Consider the following 21,436-nt stretch of genomic DNA (forward strand, 5'->3'; position numbering starts at 1 on the left):
ATGGCCCTGATAAGCATTCCAAAGTTCTCCATTCGCATCCCTGCTGCTTAGAAAATTCAGCACTGATGGCAGGTAGGTAGTAATGATTTAGAATAAGCACCACAATATCAAAAGCCTTCATGAACATCCAGCTGTTTCAGAAACATTTGTGTTAAATTAGGCTAAATTTCATAGAGTATTTTCAGCTGGTTTAGATCAACTGTTACCCTGTTTCCTTTATTATACTCTTCCCTCTATACAACTAAGATGATTTTTCTTGATCACTAAATATCTTTCCTTGAAAGTATTTAATCCTGGGGAGTTAGACTGTAGGTCAGGTGTTTAAGTGCACTATATCCTGCTATCTCTGGTTTAAAAAGCCTACTTAAATGAAATACAGCTCTATTAGCAGTCCTTCTGTTTGAAGCAATTCAAATGTAAGTGGCTTTCAGAAAAGTTTCTAACTGCCCTCAGATCAATTTGAGTTTCAAAGTGGTGAAGTATCAATGACTAAAGCTACACTCTTGAATTTCCATTTATCCAGACAATTTTTTGTATCTGGCAGTGTGATGGTTCCTTCTTGTGGCCGCTTTTCACTGATTTGATTATAACTAGGAAATGACTGCACAAAACTGAAGGTATAAATTAATCAAGTTATAAAAATGTATTTGGGATCTTAGTCTCAATCTGGAAAACTGAAGTGTGCAAATATTCAGGATTACTGCAGTCAACCAGAAACTGATGATCAGACAAATAGGACTTCATTTACCAAGCCAAGTGTTTGATGATTTTGAAACTAAGTAAAAGACATATTTTAATGTTGATAAAAATGTTATTACAGCTAGGCTCTTTTTTCTATTCAGGTTTCTGGAGAATAGTATCCTAGATATTTGTATAAGACTGCTGACACAGTCTTACAGCTGAGGTTATACAGCTGAGGTGATATGACACACTGACAAGTTTTCAGGTTCATTTTCACTGTAATGATAGGAGAGGGATGCCAGGCTGAGAAAGAAAAAAAAAAAAAAAATCCCCTAATAGTGCAAAGAATTGGCCAGTTTAGGGACAGTTTAATAAAAAAGTAGTAGACGTTGAATTAATACAATATATCAATTTCCCTGTTGTGATTATTAGGCCATAAGAAGAAGGTATAATTAACTACAGACTTATTAACTGCCTGGTCCTCCTAACGAGTCACTGGCATTTAACCATAATGAAGCAATTTTTTTTAGATAACAAAAACATCCTGAGTGACAACGGCAAGATTACTTCAAAGTACACTTAACTGGGCAAAGGAGCAGAATAGCTGCTATCTCTTTCTTTATGTTCCAGCTCCTTCCCTTGTGTTTGCCTGCTATAGGCTACTGGCAACACATCACATATCTAAGGACAATTTTTATCCCTGATAGAATCCATATCTTTGATGTAACTGGGTAGAGTAGCTGTACAAGAGTTATCTTTAAAATTACTGCCTTGGGAATTGCTGACTGTGCAGTGGCTGAGAGCTCAGCACAAGTGAAGCCCCATAGTATTTACCTTATTTCTTAGCTAGATTTTGCAGCCCACACTGAGTTCTGCTTTGCCACAGCTCAGCTGTTTTCAGAGTTGAAGATGGCTCACTAAGGTGTCCTGAACTGCAGCCACAGCAAAGTAGCATAACGAAACATAAGAGGTTCTTGAACTAGAATTCTCTTATCCAATGGTGATTTTCATGCAGTTTACAGAGAGAAATGTCTCTTGTCATTGAGATGCTTTATCAAAACCTTTGTTAATCTGCATAGACAGATCAAATTGCCCAAGGAAAAATTTTCATCCACAAGTTGTTTGGGAGAAACAGTTTGAAAAGGCCTCTCTAATTCCTGATGATACTCAAGGAGACCTAAAAATAGTTTAATTATTACTACCCATCACTCACTATTATTGAAGATCTAACATGTAAACTGCCACCTAGTCATACTCATGGGGAGTTTCTGTAGTAGAAATTATAAAAGCAGACTCAAAGAAATATAATCTCCCTACTCGGTAGGGACACACACTTAACTACAACTAAAAATAATTAGCATTTAGTTGGTAATGTAGCTCAGATATCATTCAATATTTCTCCTAAATAAAATTGATGACACTATGAGGTACATGGATGGATTGTGGTACAGAATGTCTAAGCTACTAAGGGTAAAGGTCTGTAAGGATCTTTAACAGCAGAGCCCCAAAGCATCCCCAATACCTAAATCAGTATTCTGGACCCTGTATAAGTGACCAAAACCACATTACATTAATGAACATATTTTTAACTTCATTTACACCTTTTCCAAGATGTTTTGTTTCTATTATTCACAATATTTCATTACATCCCTAAAAGCAAAAGGAAATTACTAATGCATGGCTTATGAACTAATAAAATTTCATTACTATTTTTCAAGATCACATATGTCATGTGAATTCTTTTTTAAATAGAAGAGCAGTATAAAAAGTAAAATGAGTAGCAGAAATGTCTAGTTTAAGGAGTAAGGATACTGTTCTGGAATAGAACGGTACAATATCCAACAGGACAATATTGTCACGGTTTGACACGGAAAAATAATTTTTCTCAGAAGGAAGAGGTCAATTTGGATATTGACCAATTGAAGGTGGACACACCTCTGAGAACACAGAGGGGTTAAAAGCAGAATTCCCAGGAGAACTCGCTCTCTTTGGTTCCGGTCAACGTGCAGTGCAGCCTCTCCCCTGCCCGGCCGTGGCTGGGTGGGGAGGGGGAGGCCCATGGCCTGACTGAGGTGGGCCCAAGGGTGGAGGGACTGGAACCCCCTGCAGATGGAAGGAGGGAAATCTGGGATGTCTCCATCCCCCCCAGAGTCTCTCTCTCTTTCTCAAGAAAGAGACAGCAGCGGCTTGTCAGCAGTTCACTGCGGGGAAGGAGAAGAGCGGGGTGGGGGCGCAAGGTGCCCAGCTGCTGTGGGAGCTGGAGTCTGGGCATCAAACCATCCTTGGGAGTTGGGACTTTTAATCCTTCCTTAAGAAATGAAAGCTTTCTGAAATTTTTCTCCTCCTTGGTTTGGAAGAGAGGAAGAGAGACAGCCTGGGACCCTGGGATGTTGGAAGGAGAAATTCTAGGTGGGAGGAGATGATGGAGTGGCTTTTGGCTGGACTTTTTCTTGGTAGCCACAGACTGAATGGATCTTCTCCTCCAACAGAGACTGTATTTTAGGAGGATGCCAGTGAGCCAAGAGACCTGCTTCAGCTGGGGAAAGACAGAAGTGGAGTGAACAGAGAAAAGTTAGGGAGGTTTGTTGTGGTGCCCCCTGTCTTCAGAGAAGAAGAGAAGAAGATCCCTGCTTTTGGACCCTCAGCCCCAGGGGAAAATGGGGGTGACTGTGGTCCCAAAAATGAAAAACTGAACTGTTGTTTTTTCCCCTCTTGGCAGGGCATCCTTGAAAGGAAAAATCCTAAAAGCAGTCTGTCCATCCATGCATTGGTGGTGAAACCACTGTGCATGGAAAGGAGAGGGACACCATGGCAAACTTCTTCTCTGGGCGGTGCCATGAGTGACATGGAAACACAGGATGTGGAGCTGTGTTTCTAGGGGGGTCTGTGGCACAGGAGAGACTCTGTCTCCCTTGATGGACTGAGTATCGATTGTCTGGAGGGTGGAAACCTGACTGGGGTCCAGATCGTGTCTCACTGTGGTTTGTTGGAGTTGGGTGGTGGGAGGAGGAATGCTTTGGAAGGTTTTAATTTTGAATTTTGTGTGTGTTTTCTTCTTTCTTTTTCCTTTTATAGTATTATAGTAGTAGTAGTAGCTTAATAAAGTTTTTTTTTTCCTTGTTATTGAGCTTGGGCCTGCTTTGCTCTGTTCTCAATCGCATTTCACAGCATTCAATTGAGAGATTGCATTTTCATAGGGATACTGCCATTGTGCAAAAGAATAATCAGTAAGATTGATTAATGAATCAATTATATTCATTTTATGAAATGAATCTATGAAATTTTAACCCCAAATTTATATTTTACTTAATTGAAAAAATGTTCTCAATGAGCACAGTATTTCAGAATATTCCTATCATGCCTTAGCTATTAGTTTAAAGGTAGAAATGCTTATACACTCTTCCAAACTTGTCCTATTAATCTATCATAGAAACAAAGAACAGTTGAACTTGGACTGAGACAGTTTTTTTACTCTTAAATCTGTGCTAATTAGAAGCAACTGCTTTAACTGTGAGTATAAACCAATAAATGTAACTGTTCCTCTTCCTATAGAAACCTAATTTCTTGCAAACAGACATAAAACTCACGCAACATAGGGTTTCAGAAGTAGAAATAGCCAACTATATGACTACTTTTATTTGCTTTCTATTCAGTTTTTCTCCCTGAAAACAAATAACCCTTTACCATTTATTGCATGGAGTTCTCATCCTCTGTGATTCCTTACCAGTTCAACAATAAAATTCAGGAGGATTACAGACCAGTCTGTTTTTCTCCCCAGAACCTTACATATCACATAATACAGAAATTTGAAACAGTATTCCCAAAGTTGCCATGTCTCAGTGACACAAAAACTGAGGGAAATTCAGGGGAAAAAAATTGCAGAATTAGATATTTATTTTAAATAAATGATCTATAATCATATGTAACTTATTCAAGCAATAAATCTACACAGCCTTAAGTGGCAGGATACAATTACATCTAATGCTAAATACCTTATAGAATGACATGATTTATTTAATTTGGTCCATTTCTAGTATAAGATAAAAGCCAAAATTATTTCAGATATGGCTTGCAAGGCAGGCCATTTAAAAAACTTATACATTTATAGCTCAAAATAAAACCACGTTTTTTCTATACAGCTGAATGTTCTTCCCAATAATATGCCAAGAGGCAAATATCATAGTGGTATATGGAAAACTTATAGAAGGGATTACAGTATATTTGTATTCTCAATGCATTGATCTTGTTAGATCATCTAAATATCATGCGTGCCCTCATGAATGTCCTACAGTTTCCTTGGTTATACTCTAGGCCTCTGATACACACTATTTTAAACTACACAAAACATACTTCCAGATTAAGACACAAAAATATCCTTAATAGGATCTGTGTTTCATGCTGATCTTAATGGACTTACTATACCTAAGAAAAATGCTTGTGTTCAGTGGAAAGCACAATTCCAAAACTGGTATTTTAACTAGTGAAAACTCCGTCTTCTTTTAAAAATACTAATTATAATGGGAAGATCTGTTGTTGAGCCCCATTATTAAGAAGACAGGTAATGAATTCCCCCTACCAATTTATTTGGTATGTGTATCAGTCTTTCCACTGCAATACATATGTTTATGGTAATTATTCAAGTAGAAGTGTGAAAAACAAAGATACTTTATCTTCTTCCTCTACTGCAAAGCAACCCACAATACTGTCCTGCACAGACTAATGTTTTTTTAGATTATCAAAGTCATAAACAAGCAGTAGAAGCAAGTAGTCATGCTGATGTTCAAGCCAGATGCTGGTCCATTCTGTGCAACTATGCTATAAAGACGCTATCCTATTTTCTGTCACCTTTTAGGCTGCTGCTTATAATGCAGGTTCCAGCAAGTCTTCTTTAACCCAAATTTAATAGAGAGGTGGGAACTATGATCCACTCCACCTTATCTTGCTATCTGGTCCTCATACACTGTGCACAATATAGCTCTGGCACTCTTTCAATATTAGTTCAGCTGTGAAATCAAGAAGGCACTTCCCTTACACAGACCAGATCAGTAACATGATGGTAGTCAACAATCATCTGTCATCCTTGTACATTACTCAAATCATGATTCCTAATCACGATCCAACAGGTCAGAAGGCCAATTGCCTGTTTCAAATAGGTCTCTGCTGCTGAGAACTGTCATTTGTCAAAGCAGTCAAATTACTTAGAGCAATATTACTATATTCTGAAATTCCTGTACCAGGTGGTGACTAATGAAGAGTTCAAACAAGGGTAATGGAAGAGATAATATAATTTTGGAGAACACATACAGAATTCTTACACATAGGATCATACTTAAAGATAATATCTGACTTAGCATAATTCTATTAGTTTTTAACTATTTCAACTTATTGCTTTTCAAACCTATATATATAACACAAACAGCAGTCTGTCAAACTTTCATTTAATACTTTTCTTAATTCTCATTCATATTTAATTTTCAAAAATGGATCAGATATTCATTCACATAACATGAAAAAGCAGAGTACTTTAAATTTTGAAGTAGTTCCATAATGTCGTTGCTAAGGGGTGTTTAGAAAAACAAGAAACAAGTTGGTTAAAGGATTACTGCAAAAGGCTTGTCTACAAGACACTGTTTCTGAGTTGGCTTTTTGCAACCTTGTATTTATCCAGAAAAGTATTTCAACATCTGCTTTCTTTTCACTTCTACAACATTTTGCTATTAATCTTTATTTTTATGTGGAACTCTTATGGTAGCTAATAGAAAACTATAATCATACTATGCTAAATAAACAGAGTACTGCATGCTTAAAAACATAAACCTACATATTCTACAGATTAACACTTACACCAATGACTGTGTAAAGGATTATTTGGTGATTTACCTGGTCTTGAGGAAGGAACTCTTGCTATCTCTAGGGAACAAGGCTTTTTGGTGACTGCTATGTCTATCGAATCACAAAGAGTGCTGTCATTTTCTGAAGGAACTGCATCCAGAGGTACAGAGGGTATTGCTTCCAGTGCATAACCTCTCTTCTTTGAATAAGATTCCTGAAATGCAAAAATTTAAGTAGGTAAGAGATATTTCTCAGATGACAGGTAAAGAACCAGGCTCAATAACTCTGGCTAGCAAGATTCAACAAATTAAATACTGCATTCTGCTGAAATCCAAACTGTAACAGACCAGAAGAATTGCATACTGGAAGAAAACATTTCTTAAGTCTTAAAATTTTTGAATAATACAGTTCTTGTTCAGTTTACAGAAGAACTATATTCATCAAACTTTGTATTTAATGAAAACTGGATTACTGCTTCTGCCATACCTAGGTTGTAATTCAAGGGACGTCTCATTTTATTTTTTAATTGTATCTCATAAGACCAAAAAATACATTAACCACTACAATTATGTTCTCTTCAGGGATGGTGTTACAGAATGTTTACATTACATATAAGAAAACTAAAAATATGCCTTCTACATATGGATAGCATGATCCCAGGCTGTGATGAAGATTAATTACTGCACTACGTTTGAGCAAAATATTGACAAAAGGTCCTATGACAGCAATACGTACAGCAAATTCTACTGATTAACAAATGTTGAGGGGGGGGAAAAAAAAAGGAATTAGAAGTTTTGCTGGTACAGTAATTGAATCAAGCAGAGTGTTTCTAGTTTTGAACATGAATAAGAAGATAACATCCGGTTTCAACAGAATTTCACCAGAGATTTATTTTTTTAATCCCAGCAGAAAGCAATTGCATGGGCAAAGACACATTTTCACATCTTTCTTATATTGGACATGTGGATGTCTCTGAAAGTCAAGCATCAGACATAAATCAAGTAGGATATAATAAAAGGCAAGGGGCAAGAAGTTCCCTGACAGTTAGATATTATCATAGCCCTACTCAGAAAATGATTGAAGAATACAATGTCCAAAATGTGGAGTAACAATTTCTTCACCAAGAACTTGTATTACCTAAGGCAAGCTATGTCTGTAGCTAATAATGCTTTTTCAGATAAATGATTTATACTGTCAGCAAATAATTACATGACTCTTAGCCTTTTTTTTTTTTCCCCTGGTCATTGTGCTCATTTTATCTTTATGAAAGTTCATCATTTGGCCTCTTGAAGGATAGGGTTGAGATGAAACCAAGAGCTGCTTCATTTCAAAATTAGTGATGACTTTAGTAGAGACGGATTTAAATCCCAGGTTAACTAACAAAGAACTTGAAAATGAACACTGGTAGCAGTGATCAGGGAAAAAAAATCATACAAATAAAATAAATAGATTAGAATAATAAAATAAATATAATAAATAAACAAAGAGAATAAATAATAAATAGAATACTTGTAATTAAAAAAAAATAGTACGTAGTAGCAAACAGTACAAAATTGGTGGCCAGCATTCAAAAAACATACCTAAAAGAGGAATGTGATTGCATCTCTGTTTCTCCCTTTACAGTTTCTACCTAGTCAGATTATGTGCTCTCAGTATTAGTAACCTCACATATAAAGACTAATAATAACTAGTTTTAGGTAGTAGAAATTATAAAGATTACAAAATTTTGCAAGTAGGCTTCCTGCAGCTCCAAATGTAATTTTATTAACTTAAGCCATTTTATTCCTCAAATGAAGTTAACAGAAAATTATAGAGGCATCAAAGCAGCTGAAGTGCAACTGCAGGACAAGAGAAGGAATCCTTCCAACCTTGAAAAAAAATTTTTTAGCCTGTCCATTTAAGTCTGCTATAAAAAGGCAGAGGCAAAAATTTATTTACCAAAACAATGACTGAAACAGAAAACTTCAATGTAATCCTTGTACTATTCTAGCAACATGAATTTATGTCAGAATGCCAAAACCCTACTTATTGTAAATCTGCCTAGAGAAGCCCATGAAGAAATAGTGAAGCCTTAAAATTGCCACAAAACACCCAAAGTGAAATTCTGTTCAGCACCTGAGTTCAGCTACATTTAAAAAAAAACATTAAAATTGATACACCAAACATAAGAATGGACTTTGGATCATACTTTCTGTCACCCAGTATTCTGTCTGTAAAGGCATCCAGCAGTGCTGACCTAGAGAACAGTGAAACCAATATGAGATTAGGTCAAGCATGTAGTAACTGCTCCTCCTTCTGCAACACCTTGTGGGTCTCACACTTGAGAGTCAAAAGGTGCTGACTTTGTTTCACGTGTCTACCAATTCAACTTTCTAGAATTACCTTCTCAAGTTGCCTTTAGATCACATGTCCCCTTTAATAGTTTTCATGCCCCCAGTTTGCCCCCATTTTTCAGCTACCTCACCAAGTTTGACATCACCATTTTATACTTTAGATGGCAATGAAAGGTTGTTCTTCACTTATCCCCTCCTAGTGATGTTGCAGACATGTGCACTTTCCATGTCCTCTTCTTTAGGGAATGAGAAACACTAACCTACTTACCCAGCTGTTCCAGGATTTTGACCATCCCTGTCATCCTTCATCCTCTCAGTCTTCAATCATATGACAGCGATGGCATTTTCTCAGATTTCCTCATTTAAGATGAGGGCTCACCAAGCAGTCATACTGACATAATGATCTTCTGTACTCTACTCCTTTCCTAATTTCTCTTAGCATTCAGTTTGATTTTCTGAATGTTATTCAATATTCTGTAAGTAACTTTGCATGAATATAAATGTCAGAAGAATAAATAAAAATGATGGGGTTTCTCAGAAAACTGTTAGAATGTAAACTACCAGCAATTAAATTCTTCCTAATTATCTCTCTAATAAATAAAATACAATAATAGTATGTCCAGCAGAAGATAAACTAATTAGAGCCAAAAAAGAATTGCTAATACTTTAGAAAGCCAGCAATTCTATCAACCCATTAAGTGAAGATGATAAACCTTAACTAAAAAGTGTGTATGTAACAAAAAGAAAAAAGAAAATGCAGAAAGGCATTGTAAAGGCTCTGGTTGCTGCAAAATGTTCTCCATTTTGCTGGTACTGAGCATTCCTAGAAATTTCTAAGATCTAAACTAATTCACCGACTTCTACTTAGATGTTAGCAGATGTTGGAAGATTATAAGTATCATATGTGAAGCAATGTGATTCTGTTCTTTTCTAAGACTGAAAGCTCTTGACCAACTGCAATAACAAGTAACTACAGTAATTCTACATGTCCAATTTATTATTGACTCCAAAATAAAACCTCCTAAAATACTCGTCCCTTGTCTTTAGTTCCAAAATCAAAATGTGATTCTAATTTTTGTTTTAAAAATAGAGATTATTCAATCTCAAATTTCTATTAACCACTCCAAATTGCTGAACATGAGACATATAACTGACCACCAACATCAAGACAGAATTTGTCCTTATTTGAAATTATAACTTCATAAAAATAATGTGTTGGGCTGCTAGTACGTTAAAACAAGTTTGGAGTTTTTTGTGAAAGGATAAAAATACACACACAATGGAAGTAAAAATAAACCCCAACACTAAGAGTGAGTGAGTCACTCTAGTGGGAAGTCACTAGAGAACAACCACCCATACTATTCAATGTAAATTAGATTTTTTGTCTTGTAGAAAGAAACAGTAATGTGACACTGAAGTTGCAAAGCACATGCCAGGGACACACTGTGGCCCTCATTCATAGGCCTGCAGTCAGCTGGGTCTCCTCTGAGCATACGTTTGAAGGTATAATACCTATGATGCACTATCTGAAACTCGCACAGGGGGAGGAGGACTGTTAATCAGTTGGAATGAAATTGTTCCTAAAATACCTATTTTTAGCCACTGCAGAGAGTTATACACAATTGTGAAACAATGTGCCATAACATGACTAAATCTTCAAGAACTACATGATGTTGAATTAGACCTCTTTTTTCCATATTTTTTCCAGGTTTCCAGCTTCTCTTGCTTCTGCCTTCTATATAGTCTTGCCTTCCTTTTAAGAAGAAAACTGAATGATGTATGAATAAGGGCTGAGATATAAGCAGTAGATGCAAGTTTGTGTTTGCATGAATAGAATGATAAAGGCTCAGGAGGCACCTAATCTGAACTGAAACTCTAACAAGAAGATAGAATTTGTACTTTATAATTTTTTTTTCATTCTGTCAATATCCTTTCCTATAAAAATAAGGACACTTGAAACTTTATTACTTCCCTGGAACATGGGACAACACATCAAGAGTCATACACAACTCTCCTCTTAAACTAGAAATAATCTGGGAAACACAGAAAATAAGAATTCAATGTATCTGCCTTTAGAATATTTTTCATTTATATAGATAGTAAAGAACAGCTATTAAATTCTGACATACCCTTGAGATCCACCACGGTATTGTGTTGTCTCCTTGGGCTTGCTGAAGGCCAGCGGACCAGCATCTAGAATGCAGGTGGCTGCCCTTCCATCATAGTATGATAAATACTGCCCAGCTACTCCTTAGAAGAGTACTATGAGACTTTATTGCTGAAACTTTGAAGAGTTATTGATCTTATATGCTCCATCAACCCAAAGCTCCTGATTATCCTGAGAGTGAGCAATGAATATTGCATTTATCCCATGTATGCCACAGAATCATGGAATGCACCTTTAAAGGTCATCTAGTCAAACCCCCTGCTTCAGGGAAGGGTATCTTAAACTAGACCAGATTGCTCAGAGCCCCTCATCTTGAATGTTTCCCAGGATGGGGCATTTATCTCCTCCCTGAACAAACTATTCCAGTGATTCACCATCCTCACTGTAAAAAATATTTTCCTTACATCTAGTCTGAGTGTACTTGCATGACACAGACTTCTTGACATTTGTAAACAGACAAACCTTGTTGGACTGGGACACTTCACACTGAAATATTAATGATAAAGATAAGGTGCTGAGTGGAATCAAGAATTCAAACAAGAAAGAAGTCCTGACCAGTGACTCAAGATAATTAGAACAGTTTTCTGACATGCAGCAATGTGGAAAGGGAAGCACATGAACCTGAATGGCATTGCACAAGTTTGCCACAATAAAGTACTGAGCATAAACAACTGAAAGTATTTCCTATGTCACAATAACCCAAAACCCCAAGTAGATGATGAAATATTTATTTTGACTGTCTTTCCACTCAAAGATATCAGGAATATTATTATAATTTATGGCTAGTAAAAACTCATTTATCTATTACTAATAATTTAGTATTTTACAAAGGAAGTTTCATAGTGTTGTACAATTAGAATAATTTTTCATGAGTCAAATTATCATAAATGTTCATTGTTATGACACCTAGAAACACTTGAATGTGTAATTTGTCATAGAACATATAATAAAATTCATGATATATTACAGAATCTGGAAAATCACCAATCTCATTTAAGGGTAATGACACTGGAGGATCTACTCTGGCCTGCATAGAGTATTTCTAGCATGGATTTTAAAAGAGTAGGATCTTTTACCCTTTCAGCAAACACCTGAAATTGCAGGTTTGCGGATGTAGGAATAACACATGTACAGAGTTAACAGAAATACTTATTTCCCTTCAACACCTGAAACAGTCTTTTTAAATTTCAGTAAGCCTTCCACAGAGCTGAGAAAAACATCAATTTTAAAAAGCATGCAAGAGTTGTTGTCCTGTTCATTTGGTTAGAAATGTAAATATGATGTTTAGGTTTTCAGAAACCATTCAAAATTTAGACTTGCTTTTTGAAAATTTACATATGAAAAAAGAGCCTTATTTATATAACACCCCAAATATAGGTTTATTTTCTCCTTTTCCAATTGATATTTTCCCATATCCATATTTCAAATTTAAAATTTCATAAAAAAAACTGTACAGACATAAATCCCTGAAAGCTAAAGGTTCCTACAATGCCTTACAACACAAAACTCACTAATATTGCCTAAACTATAAATGTGTGAAGACATGGGCAAATTGTGAGCATAATGAATGCAGTGCTAACCTCAGCTGCAGAAATATGTCACTATATTTTATGCAGTGTTTTCATAATTCTAACTGGCAGATATTCAGCATTTCAAATGAAGCTAGATTGTTGCAGTCATGTTACATGCTTTCCCATGCATTCAACACTCAGGCCACGATAAAGAGCAGATGCTCCCTCTAATAAATAACTCACTGTGACAAAGATTATACTAAAAGTGTACATAATCTGGTTTATGCAAACATTAAAGGCTGTGTGTGGCAATGTAGTGCAATATAGTAACTGTTTTAATAAATTATTCTTATTTAGCTGGAAAAAACACTATTATAAACTATAAAGTAATTTCCAGTTTAAATATCCTCCCTTTATTTTATTGTTTTCATGAAAGACATTTAAAAAATCATGTCTTGTTTGAACTCGAAGTTGTGGGAAAATGCCTCTTTAAAATAAAGGCTATTATATTAAAAAAAAAGATAAAATGAGCTTAAACCTAAGCTCCATGGAAACAATACTTCTCTGCAAGATGCTTATGCTCTAATGCCTACATTTTAAGCATACACACACAGCTGTAACTGAAGCAGCAAACAGGAAAACTAATCCCTCACATTATAAGGGCAGTAACCATGGAAAATGTTAGATACTGAGAAACCTTATACTGCAGTCAATATTTGGCAGCAAATGCTGAAAACAATTAATGCACTACTCTGTGTTAAGCAGACTCACATTTTTCACATTTTATAGCTTAATTTCTATCAACTATCAACCACTAAATGAAAAATGTATGTGTTGCTGTGAAGGGGAGGGAAAAACTGAATGCATTCAAGTAAATCTTGAAGCAAAACACAACTGCTCTGTGAATAGCAACCCTACAGCTGTAAACTGACTTGACCGGAGAGCAGATAACTTCACTAAAATGAGATATTATGGGGGAAATTGTCTTTAAAAAGAGAGAGTTAACACCAAAACGTGTTAATCCATTATCTATTACAAATAACCTATGACTTTTTAAAAAATATTCTATATCTGCCCATGTATCTTGTTCTGAACTAAATACTCTGAAAAATTTGCAGATTAGAAACCAATTATTTGATATCACATGCAATAGGTTTGATAGAAGAGACAAATAAATCTTCGCTATTTCAGGAAAGACAACTTTTCATGCTCAAGAGTTTTTGACACTGAAGAAATAAAAATTTAAGTATGTTTGCTATAAAAGTTATTATTGCAATAGCATAAACCAAGACTCTCTTAGAATAAATCTCTCCTACACATGCTCCCACAGAAAAATAGAAAGAACAAGAAAATGCTTTTCAAAATACTGAAGTTATAAGAGTTGTACTGTCAAAGCGAAAAACTTTGTTGTGAATCATATTTTATTTGTTACATAACTGAAGAGAAAAGTTAAATACAAAATTAACAGAAAAAAAAGTTTGAGATTGTTCTTTAAAGATCCCAGGAGCATGCAAAGTTTGTAAAAGTTAATACTTCCTAATCAAATTGTACCAAATAAACTTTGCAGATATTTCATCAATGTGAAAACTAAGCCTAACAGTAAGAGACTGTCAGCGGGAAAGTAAATTCATACTGTAAGCTAGAAGTGGTGCCTAAACACAGTAAAACAAATTATTCCATGGCAACAGGGGAAATATGCACATTAGCAGTAAACACAAGAGGATATTGCCTCTATCTTCTATATTCTTAAATAACCCAGTAATTTTATATTTCATACCACAGTTCAGACCAGTAGTTCTGAACAGGAACCTATGAACACTGCTGTTTCCTGGCCAAAAGTGTGCCAAAGCCTACTAACATTCATAACATGAATTTTTAGTTCTATGGATACAAAAAGCTCCATTGCTCAGTGCTATCTCCTCATACTGCCTATATGCTTGGCAATTTTACGAGGGTTGATGTGGTCATGTTGAATTTCAGCAGGTAAGATGGAAATATAAGGACAATACATGAACATAATTACTTAATTCATCACTGAAGCAAAACCATTCCACTAAAAAAAAATATAATAAAATAATAATAAAATAAACTTCCATATGGTTCTTTAAACAAGAAATCCCACCATTTTATACCAAAGCTCTACTGCTTTAATTGTTACTATGATGATGTCTGTGGTATGATAATCTACTTAGTCATTGCAAATTCTCAGCCCGAGATATTGTGAAATGGAAAAAGAATGTGAAGATTACATAAAATGAAATTAATAAGATTATAAGGGAACCTAAATCACATTTTCAATAAAATTCAAACTCAAAAAATTTTCTACAGGTTTACGGCAAGATTCCAATTTGGAACAGCTACCACTCTGTCTATTTAACAGAAATTAAGGGGTCTTGCTTCAGGTTTGCAGTCATACAAGCTGCAGTGAATACTTTTATTACAGGTATTCTCTATTAATGTTGTCACTTCCTTCATATACACAAACAACTACATCAGAGTTTTCCAAAACCAAGATGGCAAAAAGTTCTCAAAAAATAACTTTTTCTCTAATGATTCTATTGCTCTAGGCTCTGATTCAATTATTTTCTTATATTTCATCAATTAATAACTCATCTTCAAAGTAGCAATGCAAACACTAAAATTTAAACCCTCAAGTAATGTGCAAACTCAAGATACTTTCAAATTTTCATTATGAGAAAACAGTGTTGTTAAGTAAAAAGCAATTTGCTACTCAGAATGCCTGGATGTCACATGAAACCACATATAGCCAGACAACAGAAAGCCCTTGGCAGTAGGTGTTTCTTCCTGGGCAAAAAAATTATATTCTAGCCACTAAAAATTTAAACTGTGGAGTGTGAGCAGTTGTTCTTTGATCTTACAGTCATGATGAGAAATAACTGTCTGTGGGAGAAAGATGTTAAGATTGCTATCCTTGAGAGGCAGCTCAAAAATTGCTCACGAACCTTACAGTAGAACATTATTGAATTCAAAAAGAATATGAAGAAGATACACTCAGCCTGTCCTCTTTGAAAGTGGGTAGAAAGGACTGAAGGGAAGTCCAGGAATGAAGCTGCTTTGTCAGCTGTGTCCCTAAGTGTCCTGGTGTTTAATTTGCACACAAATTCAGTTCAAAAGCTAGGCATGAAGTCAAAAACATCCTAACTTCGTATCTCACACTGGCTGGCTCACAATGGCTTGCTGTTCAACAGAAAAGAGCAATCAGTCGAACATCTTCAGAGATGTTGACACTTTCTTAATAATACAAGGAGCAAGAATATCCAGATGGGTTTCTGAAGGAACTTGGGTCAATATTTGCTTTTCACAATGTAAAACCACTAGCTCTATAAAACCAGTCTGAATAAGGGAGAATTTAATCACCTGCCCATATACAAACATATTACAACAGTTCACAAAAAAAGCTTTATGTGTATATAGAACTGCTATCTGTATGCAGTATCTGCTAATCATAGAAGCTAATTAGGGACAAACCCAGTGGTTTGTAAGTACCGTTGGGCTAAAACATTGACAGTTATAGACTCAATTTTGCTAAATACAAAATTAGGTGGATATAAATAGGCCTGAACATTGCCTAAAGATTTTATTTTCTCTCTTTTCCTTCACAGTATAAAATATTGTGATACAAAAACTAGGATGCTATAAAATTATAGAACCTCCAAAAATAATACAGTTGGCATGATACTGTCAATTTATTATCTTCACACTTACACCTTTTATCTCAAAAAATTATAAAATGCCAGGTGGACTGTTCGGGTTATACAGAGACATATTTGTAACATGTTTTTTTTAATAAAAGCTATCTCCTCCTATCACCAAAGGAACACAGCTATTCTCCATACTATTAGGACCATTAATGTGACTTCTTTTTATTATAATACATTTTATGAAACAAAACTGCTTATTGCACTTTGTGAATAGAGCATCTGCATTCTAAAGCAATATATATGATTAAAATTCTAGGTAAAAAAACATGAAACATGAGATTCCCATTTTCTAGCTGAATTGCCTTTTTGAGAAACCTTAAAGTAAAAAGCCGTATTTCACTATAATTGGTAGATCACATTTCCTATCCAAAGTGAATCTAAAATACCTTTTCATGAAAACATGAGGCAATGTAATCTTACATACTTTCTTTGATACCCTTTGATACCTTAAATACAGATCCCCCAAATTCAGTTTCATTTTGTTTTATATCCAGTTCATGAGCTCTTCTCAATGACAGGTTGCTAGTAGTGAAAAAAAAAAAAAAATCATAACAATCAGTTTGGGATTTTAAGAAACTGTAAGTCTTAGACTACTATTGAATTTTAGTGAAAATATAAAATATCTCTTTATAAAGTTCCATTTGTATGGAAACCCAAGTGGGACTGAGCACATTAATGCTTATACTTAAGAAATAAATTGATTCAGGATCTATCCCATTTTTAGACTCAATGCTGGTATAATGGATACCAGCATTAAAGATTTTCAGTAAAATACAACCACCAGACATGACTTCAAACCCAAGGCATACAATTCCTTTTGCATAGCAAGAGAGGATTCACAGATACTACAGAATTGTTATTTTTAAAATTTCAGCTGTCAGTCAGGTCTTTTCTTCAGAAATAAATCAGGTCTATACATTTTACAGACTTCTCATGGACTCACTTTACATGTAAAGATATGATTTTTTGTACTATAAAAACTGAAGTGAAAAAAATATTCCTTACAGTTCCAGTATTATCTTGGTTCTCAGATATATTTTTAACATAACAGAAATAAGCAAAACAAAATAGAAAATAGGTTTTTATGCTCAAAAAAAGTCCCAAAACATCAAGTGTCTTTAAACAGCCCTTCACAGGAATACAACCTGACACAAAGTCTGACTGCACAGATAATCAGTGTAGCAAATCCATGTCATAATCACCATGTCCAGATATCCCCACTCAGCTGATATCTTAACTCCAGACACCTCAACACCAACACTTTTGTGCATAACCTGTTCCTCCTGTTACTATGGTAGGAACAACAAATACAGTGTATCTATGATGGCTTTTTCCCCCTGAAAATGTTACTACTGAACAATTAGTAGCCCAATTTGGTCAGAATAACCAGGAAGATCAACATAAATTTTCAGGTTTTAATATACTGCTTTAAAATTCCTTTTATGAAGCAGTTGAAGTCCAAACATGAAGTTTTTAACATGAGATGAACTTCTCACATGTACACAGCTAATTGCCATGTGCTACTGCTATCTAGTCACGAGGCAATTCAATTTTTTTTTCCATTTTCCCGTAATTTGAGAGGCAGCACTGAAAGGAAAAACATTCCATGAAAGTGTGTCTTCCGGTTACCACTAAATTTGAGACCACAAAACAACAAAATGTAATATAGTTATACTATGTCAGATCTTCCCAGATTACCATTGTGACATTTCAGTTAGGTATGTCAGTATTCAATTAAACAGTAACTTCAACGTGAATTTGAATGTGATTAATAGGAATTAAATTTAACCTTGTAAAACACTACAGTCATCAATATTTCAGATTATTTCTGACATACATCAATAGTTCCAGTACATTTTGACACCTCTCTCCTTTCTCCCTCATCCTGTTTAATTTTGCTGTTTCATCATCATACCAAGAGTCAACACGTGCCAGCAGTGACCAGATTTACACAGTGCTTGACAGGGAAAGCCAAATTTTCAAAAACAGTCATTTACAAACTGAAGAGGCAGTCCTAAACCATTAAAGAAATAAGCTCATCTAATGTCCCATAGCCTTAGAGAGGAGTATAGAATATAGGTGTTAGAAACAATATGGAAAAGATCTCTGGAAGTGATCTCATCCAAACTTGCAGTTGAAGCAGAGTTTAGGGGCTTGACAAGTCAATTCTGAAAATATGCAAGGATAAGCAGATTATAACTTCTCTGGACATACTACACACCTGCGCAGTGGTGTCTAGATTACACAACTAGCACAGTAAAAAAGCATTTGCCACAAGACACCACAAATTTACATGGGCAACTCCAAATTTACACTGGAAATTCAGAAGCTACATATCCAATATATACCATATGCAAGAATAAAATGTTCAGCTTCATTCCTTAAAACACAATCAGAAAATGTAGCATAACACTAAAATAAACCAGAATTTTTTCAGTATACTTATTTCCTATTGCTGTTCAACAGGTTATAACCATCACCTGCTGGTTCTTTCTAGGCAGACTATATATTGAACTTTTCAGTAGCTGCTTCAGTGTGTGGGTGGTGTGTTCCTGAAATTACTATTAAGACTTAAGCTTACTGCAAAAGAAACAGCACTGCAAATCAAGAGTTTAACATAAATAATTTTTATGGGTACTAGAGCTTTCCATGTTACTCCCATTTATTTAAATTTATAATTTAATCTACTAAATTAGGAAGAAAAAAATATTTTTCACTGAAGGTTAGAAACTATAGGAAAGTATTCTAGATAATATAACAATCTTACACTAGCTATCCGTACTCAGGTATATTTTAGGCCAAAGCTTTCTCTACTTTGTATATACCATCACTAAATAAGGAGACAGGTTTCCTTCCCTGTAACACAGAAATTAGATAATGCCACAAGACTTTCTGTTTCTAATTTTGGAGAACTTCAGCACTAAGTAAGATGAGCCAAATCTGCTTCATTACCAGACTAATTTGAAATGTTCTTCCACTGAATGCACTGAAAGGTAAAGTTATTAATGGATTGAAAAACTAAGCTGAAACACTTTGGACTTTATTGTTTAATTAAAAACATGTACTTTGCTTTTGTCTGTTTTTATTAAAAACAAAGAAGAAATACTTCCTTTTTTATACTACCTCCCCTGCACCATAGCAGTTCAAAAATTACTCAAACATTCGCACTGAGCTTAAAAACTGAGAAAATGTTTGAGGCAACTGAAGATAGGAGTTCAAACTGAAAGAGTATGTTAAAATGAAAACAAATCATGCCAAATAAAATTCCCAATATTAAAATTCTTCAGAAAGAGATAACAAAGAGCCATGGTGCCTCTCTCCAGAGAGTGTCAGTATAGAGAGCTTTTTAGAAGCAGATTTGATGTCTGTGTGAAAACTGAGTTGGCTCCTTACTTAATTACTCCATTCATCTCTCATGTATCCTGAGCTGACTTTGAAAATGTAAAAATAATTGCAACATAACAATTTTCACTGTCAAGCTTTCTACAGAACAGCCTTAACTAGCTTCTACAATACAAACAGTATGCAAAATCTCTTCCCATTAAAAATTACTTTTTAAAATTTATTAAAAGACATACAGACAGACAAAATGATTTTCTGGAAGGCAGACACGAAATAAATAACCCTATTAACAGATGCATCAAACTCCAAACTTTATATATTCCTACCATAGCCTGTATTTACAAAGAAACTATCAGATACAGTTCTCATTTTCTAAAAATGTAGTTAGGAGTCCAATTTTTCTTCCCTCCTTCTAAATAAAAAGGCATTTTCGGGGAATGTCTCTCCATAAGAGAGCCCATGATAAAGTTGCTGGAGTTCTTACCTCCAGGAATCCTAGAGTTATATAAGAAGAATGGTGATCAGTCTTAAAGGAAAATGTCAAGGTTTCCCAGAAGATAATTCCCTCTCTTAAAAGATGAAAATTTGACACTAAGCTAGAAGCATAACATTTAAATATTTAATTTTATTATATTAAATATTTTTCTTAAAATTTTAAGTAGATTTTCCCTATAGTGAAGAGCCATGCTTCCCAGCAACTGGCAGCATGAAGGTTTATACTTATGGCTTTTGAATCAAAGTTCAATTTTTCCATAGCAACTGCACTGCTCTCTTTACAGACATTATTTTCGTTTTGTAACAGAGCTGCAACAAATGAGGCGTTCCTGGCTGTCATCATGTCAAACACACGGAATAATTGTCAGGATTTTTAAGTTGTACATACAACATAATTCAAGTCAAAGTCCAGTCAAGTTGACCCAGCAGCATCCTAAATGGGACAAGCTAAACTTGCCTTATCTCACAATTGCTTTATATCATAATTAGAACAATATGCTGGCATGGCTGTCAAGATTAAGGTGTGTGAACTGCTTGCTTTAAACTGATAATCCTGGAGGGATCATATAGAACTCTGCAGCAGTCATCTCTCTGACACTGCAGACTGCCCTCTATCTCTGTACATCAGGCCCTGTTAGCCTCTTGGCACAGAAATATTCAAGGTATGCTATAGATGAGAAAGAAAATAGAATTATACACATACATTCAGTGTATGCAGCTTTATTCTCAGAAAGACTTGAATATGCATGTGGGTACTGAATTTTTGCCCTAAACCAAAGATTAACTCCAGAACAAAGGCCAAAATTAACCCTAAATCATAACCTATAAATAGAATACACTCTGCTAAAATAAGATGACATGTCTAAATTTCAGTCTCAAAAATCCAGCTGCATATTCTAAACCCCTGAAATTTTTACAAGGCACAAAGATTTTTCCATAAAGCCCTTCTAGCACTTCACCAATTTTGAGATTGTAAAAGAAAGTTGATTGTTCTGAGAACACCTGTATTACTGCTATGCTAGGTCTTAAATGCTGTAACATTTTACACAGAACTTTCTGTAATAGCCCTTTCTAAAATGACACTTCCCAGCACAGTAGAGACAGCAATAACATACTGCATGCCAGAAGTACCTCCAGAGAAACTTTTTTCCCTAATCGCAAAACGAAACCAAGTTTGTCAAGGAGATTACTGCCCTCAACTTTGGTATATTGTAAACTGTTAGCTCACTGGATCACAGACGTTTTCACAATGTCACCTAAAACTCAATTTCATGTTATCATTGTTCCTCCGTGTATATAAAGCAGGAATCAATCTTTATGTTTGTTCACCTTTGATGTGAAAACACAATGTAT

General features: G+C 35.0%; 1 protein-coding gene across 7 annotated transcripts in view; it reads right to left on the reverse strand.

Annotated features, from left to right (window-relative positions):
• Positions 1–21,436, reverse strand: part of ANKS1B (ankyrin repeat and sterile alpha motif domain containing 1B) — a 398,399-nt gene that overhangs the window by 276,913 nt on the left and 100,050 nt on the right. For all 7 annotated transcript variants that reach the window (XM_077783569.2, XM_077783570.2, XM_031507463.3 and 4 more), the window contains one exon: positions 6,562–6,727. In XM_077783569.2, coding sequence (XP_077639695.1) covers positions 6,562–6,727 — 166 coding nt within the window. The remainder of the gene's footprint in view (positions 1–6,561; positions 6,728–21,436) is intronic.

Source organism: Lonchura striata, chromosome 1A (genome assembly GCF_050655825.1).
Source record: "Lonchura striata isolate lonStrDom1 chromosome 1A, ASM5065582v1, whole genome shotgun sequence".
NCBI lineage: Eukaryota > Metazoa > Chordata > Aves > Passeriformes > Estrildidae > Lonchura > Lonchura striata.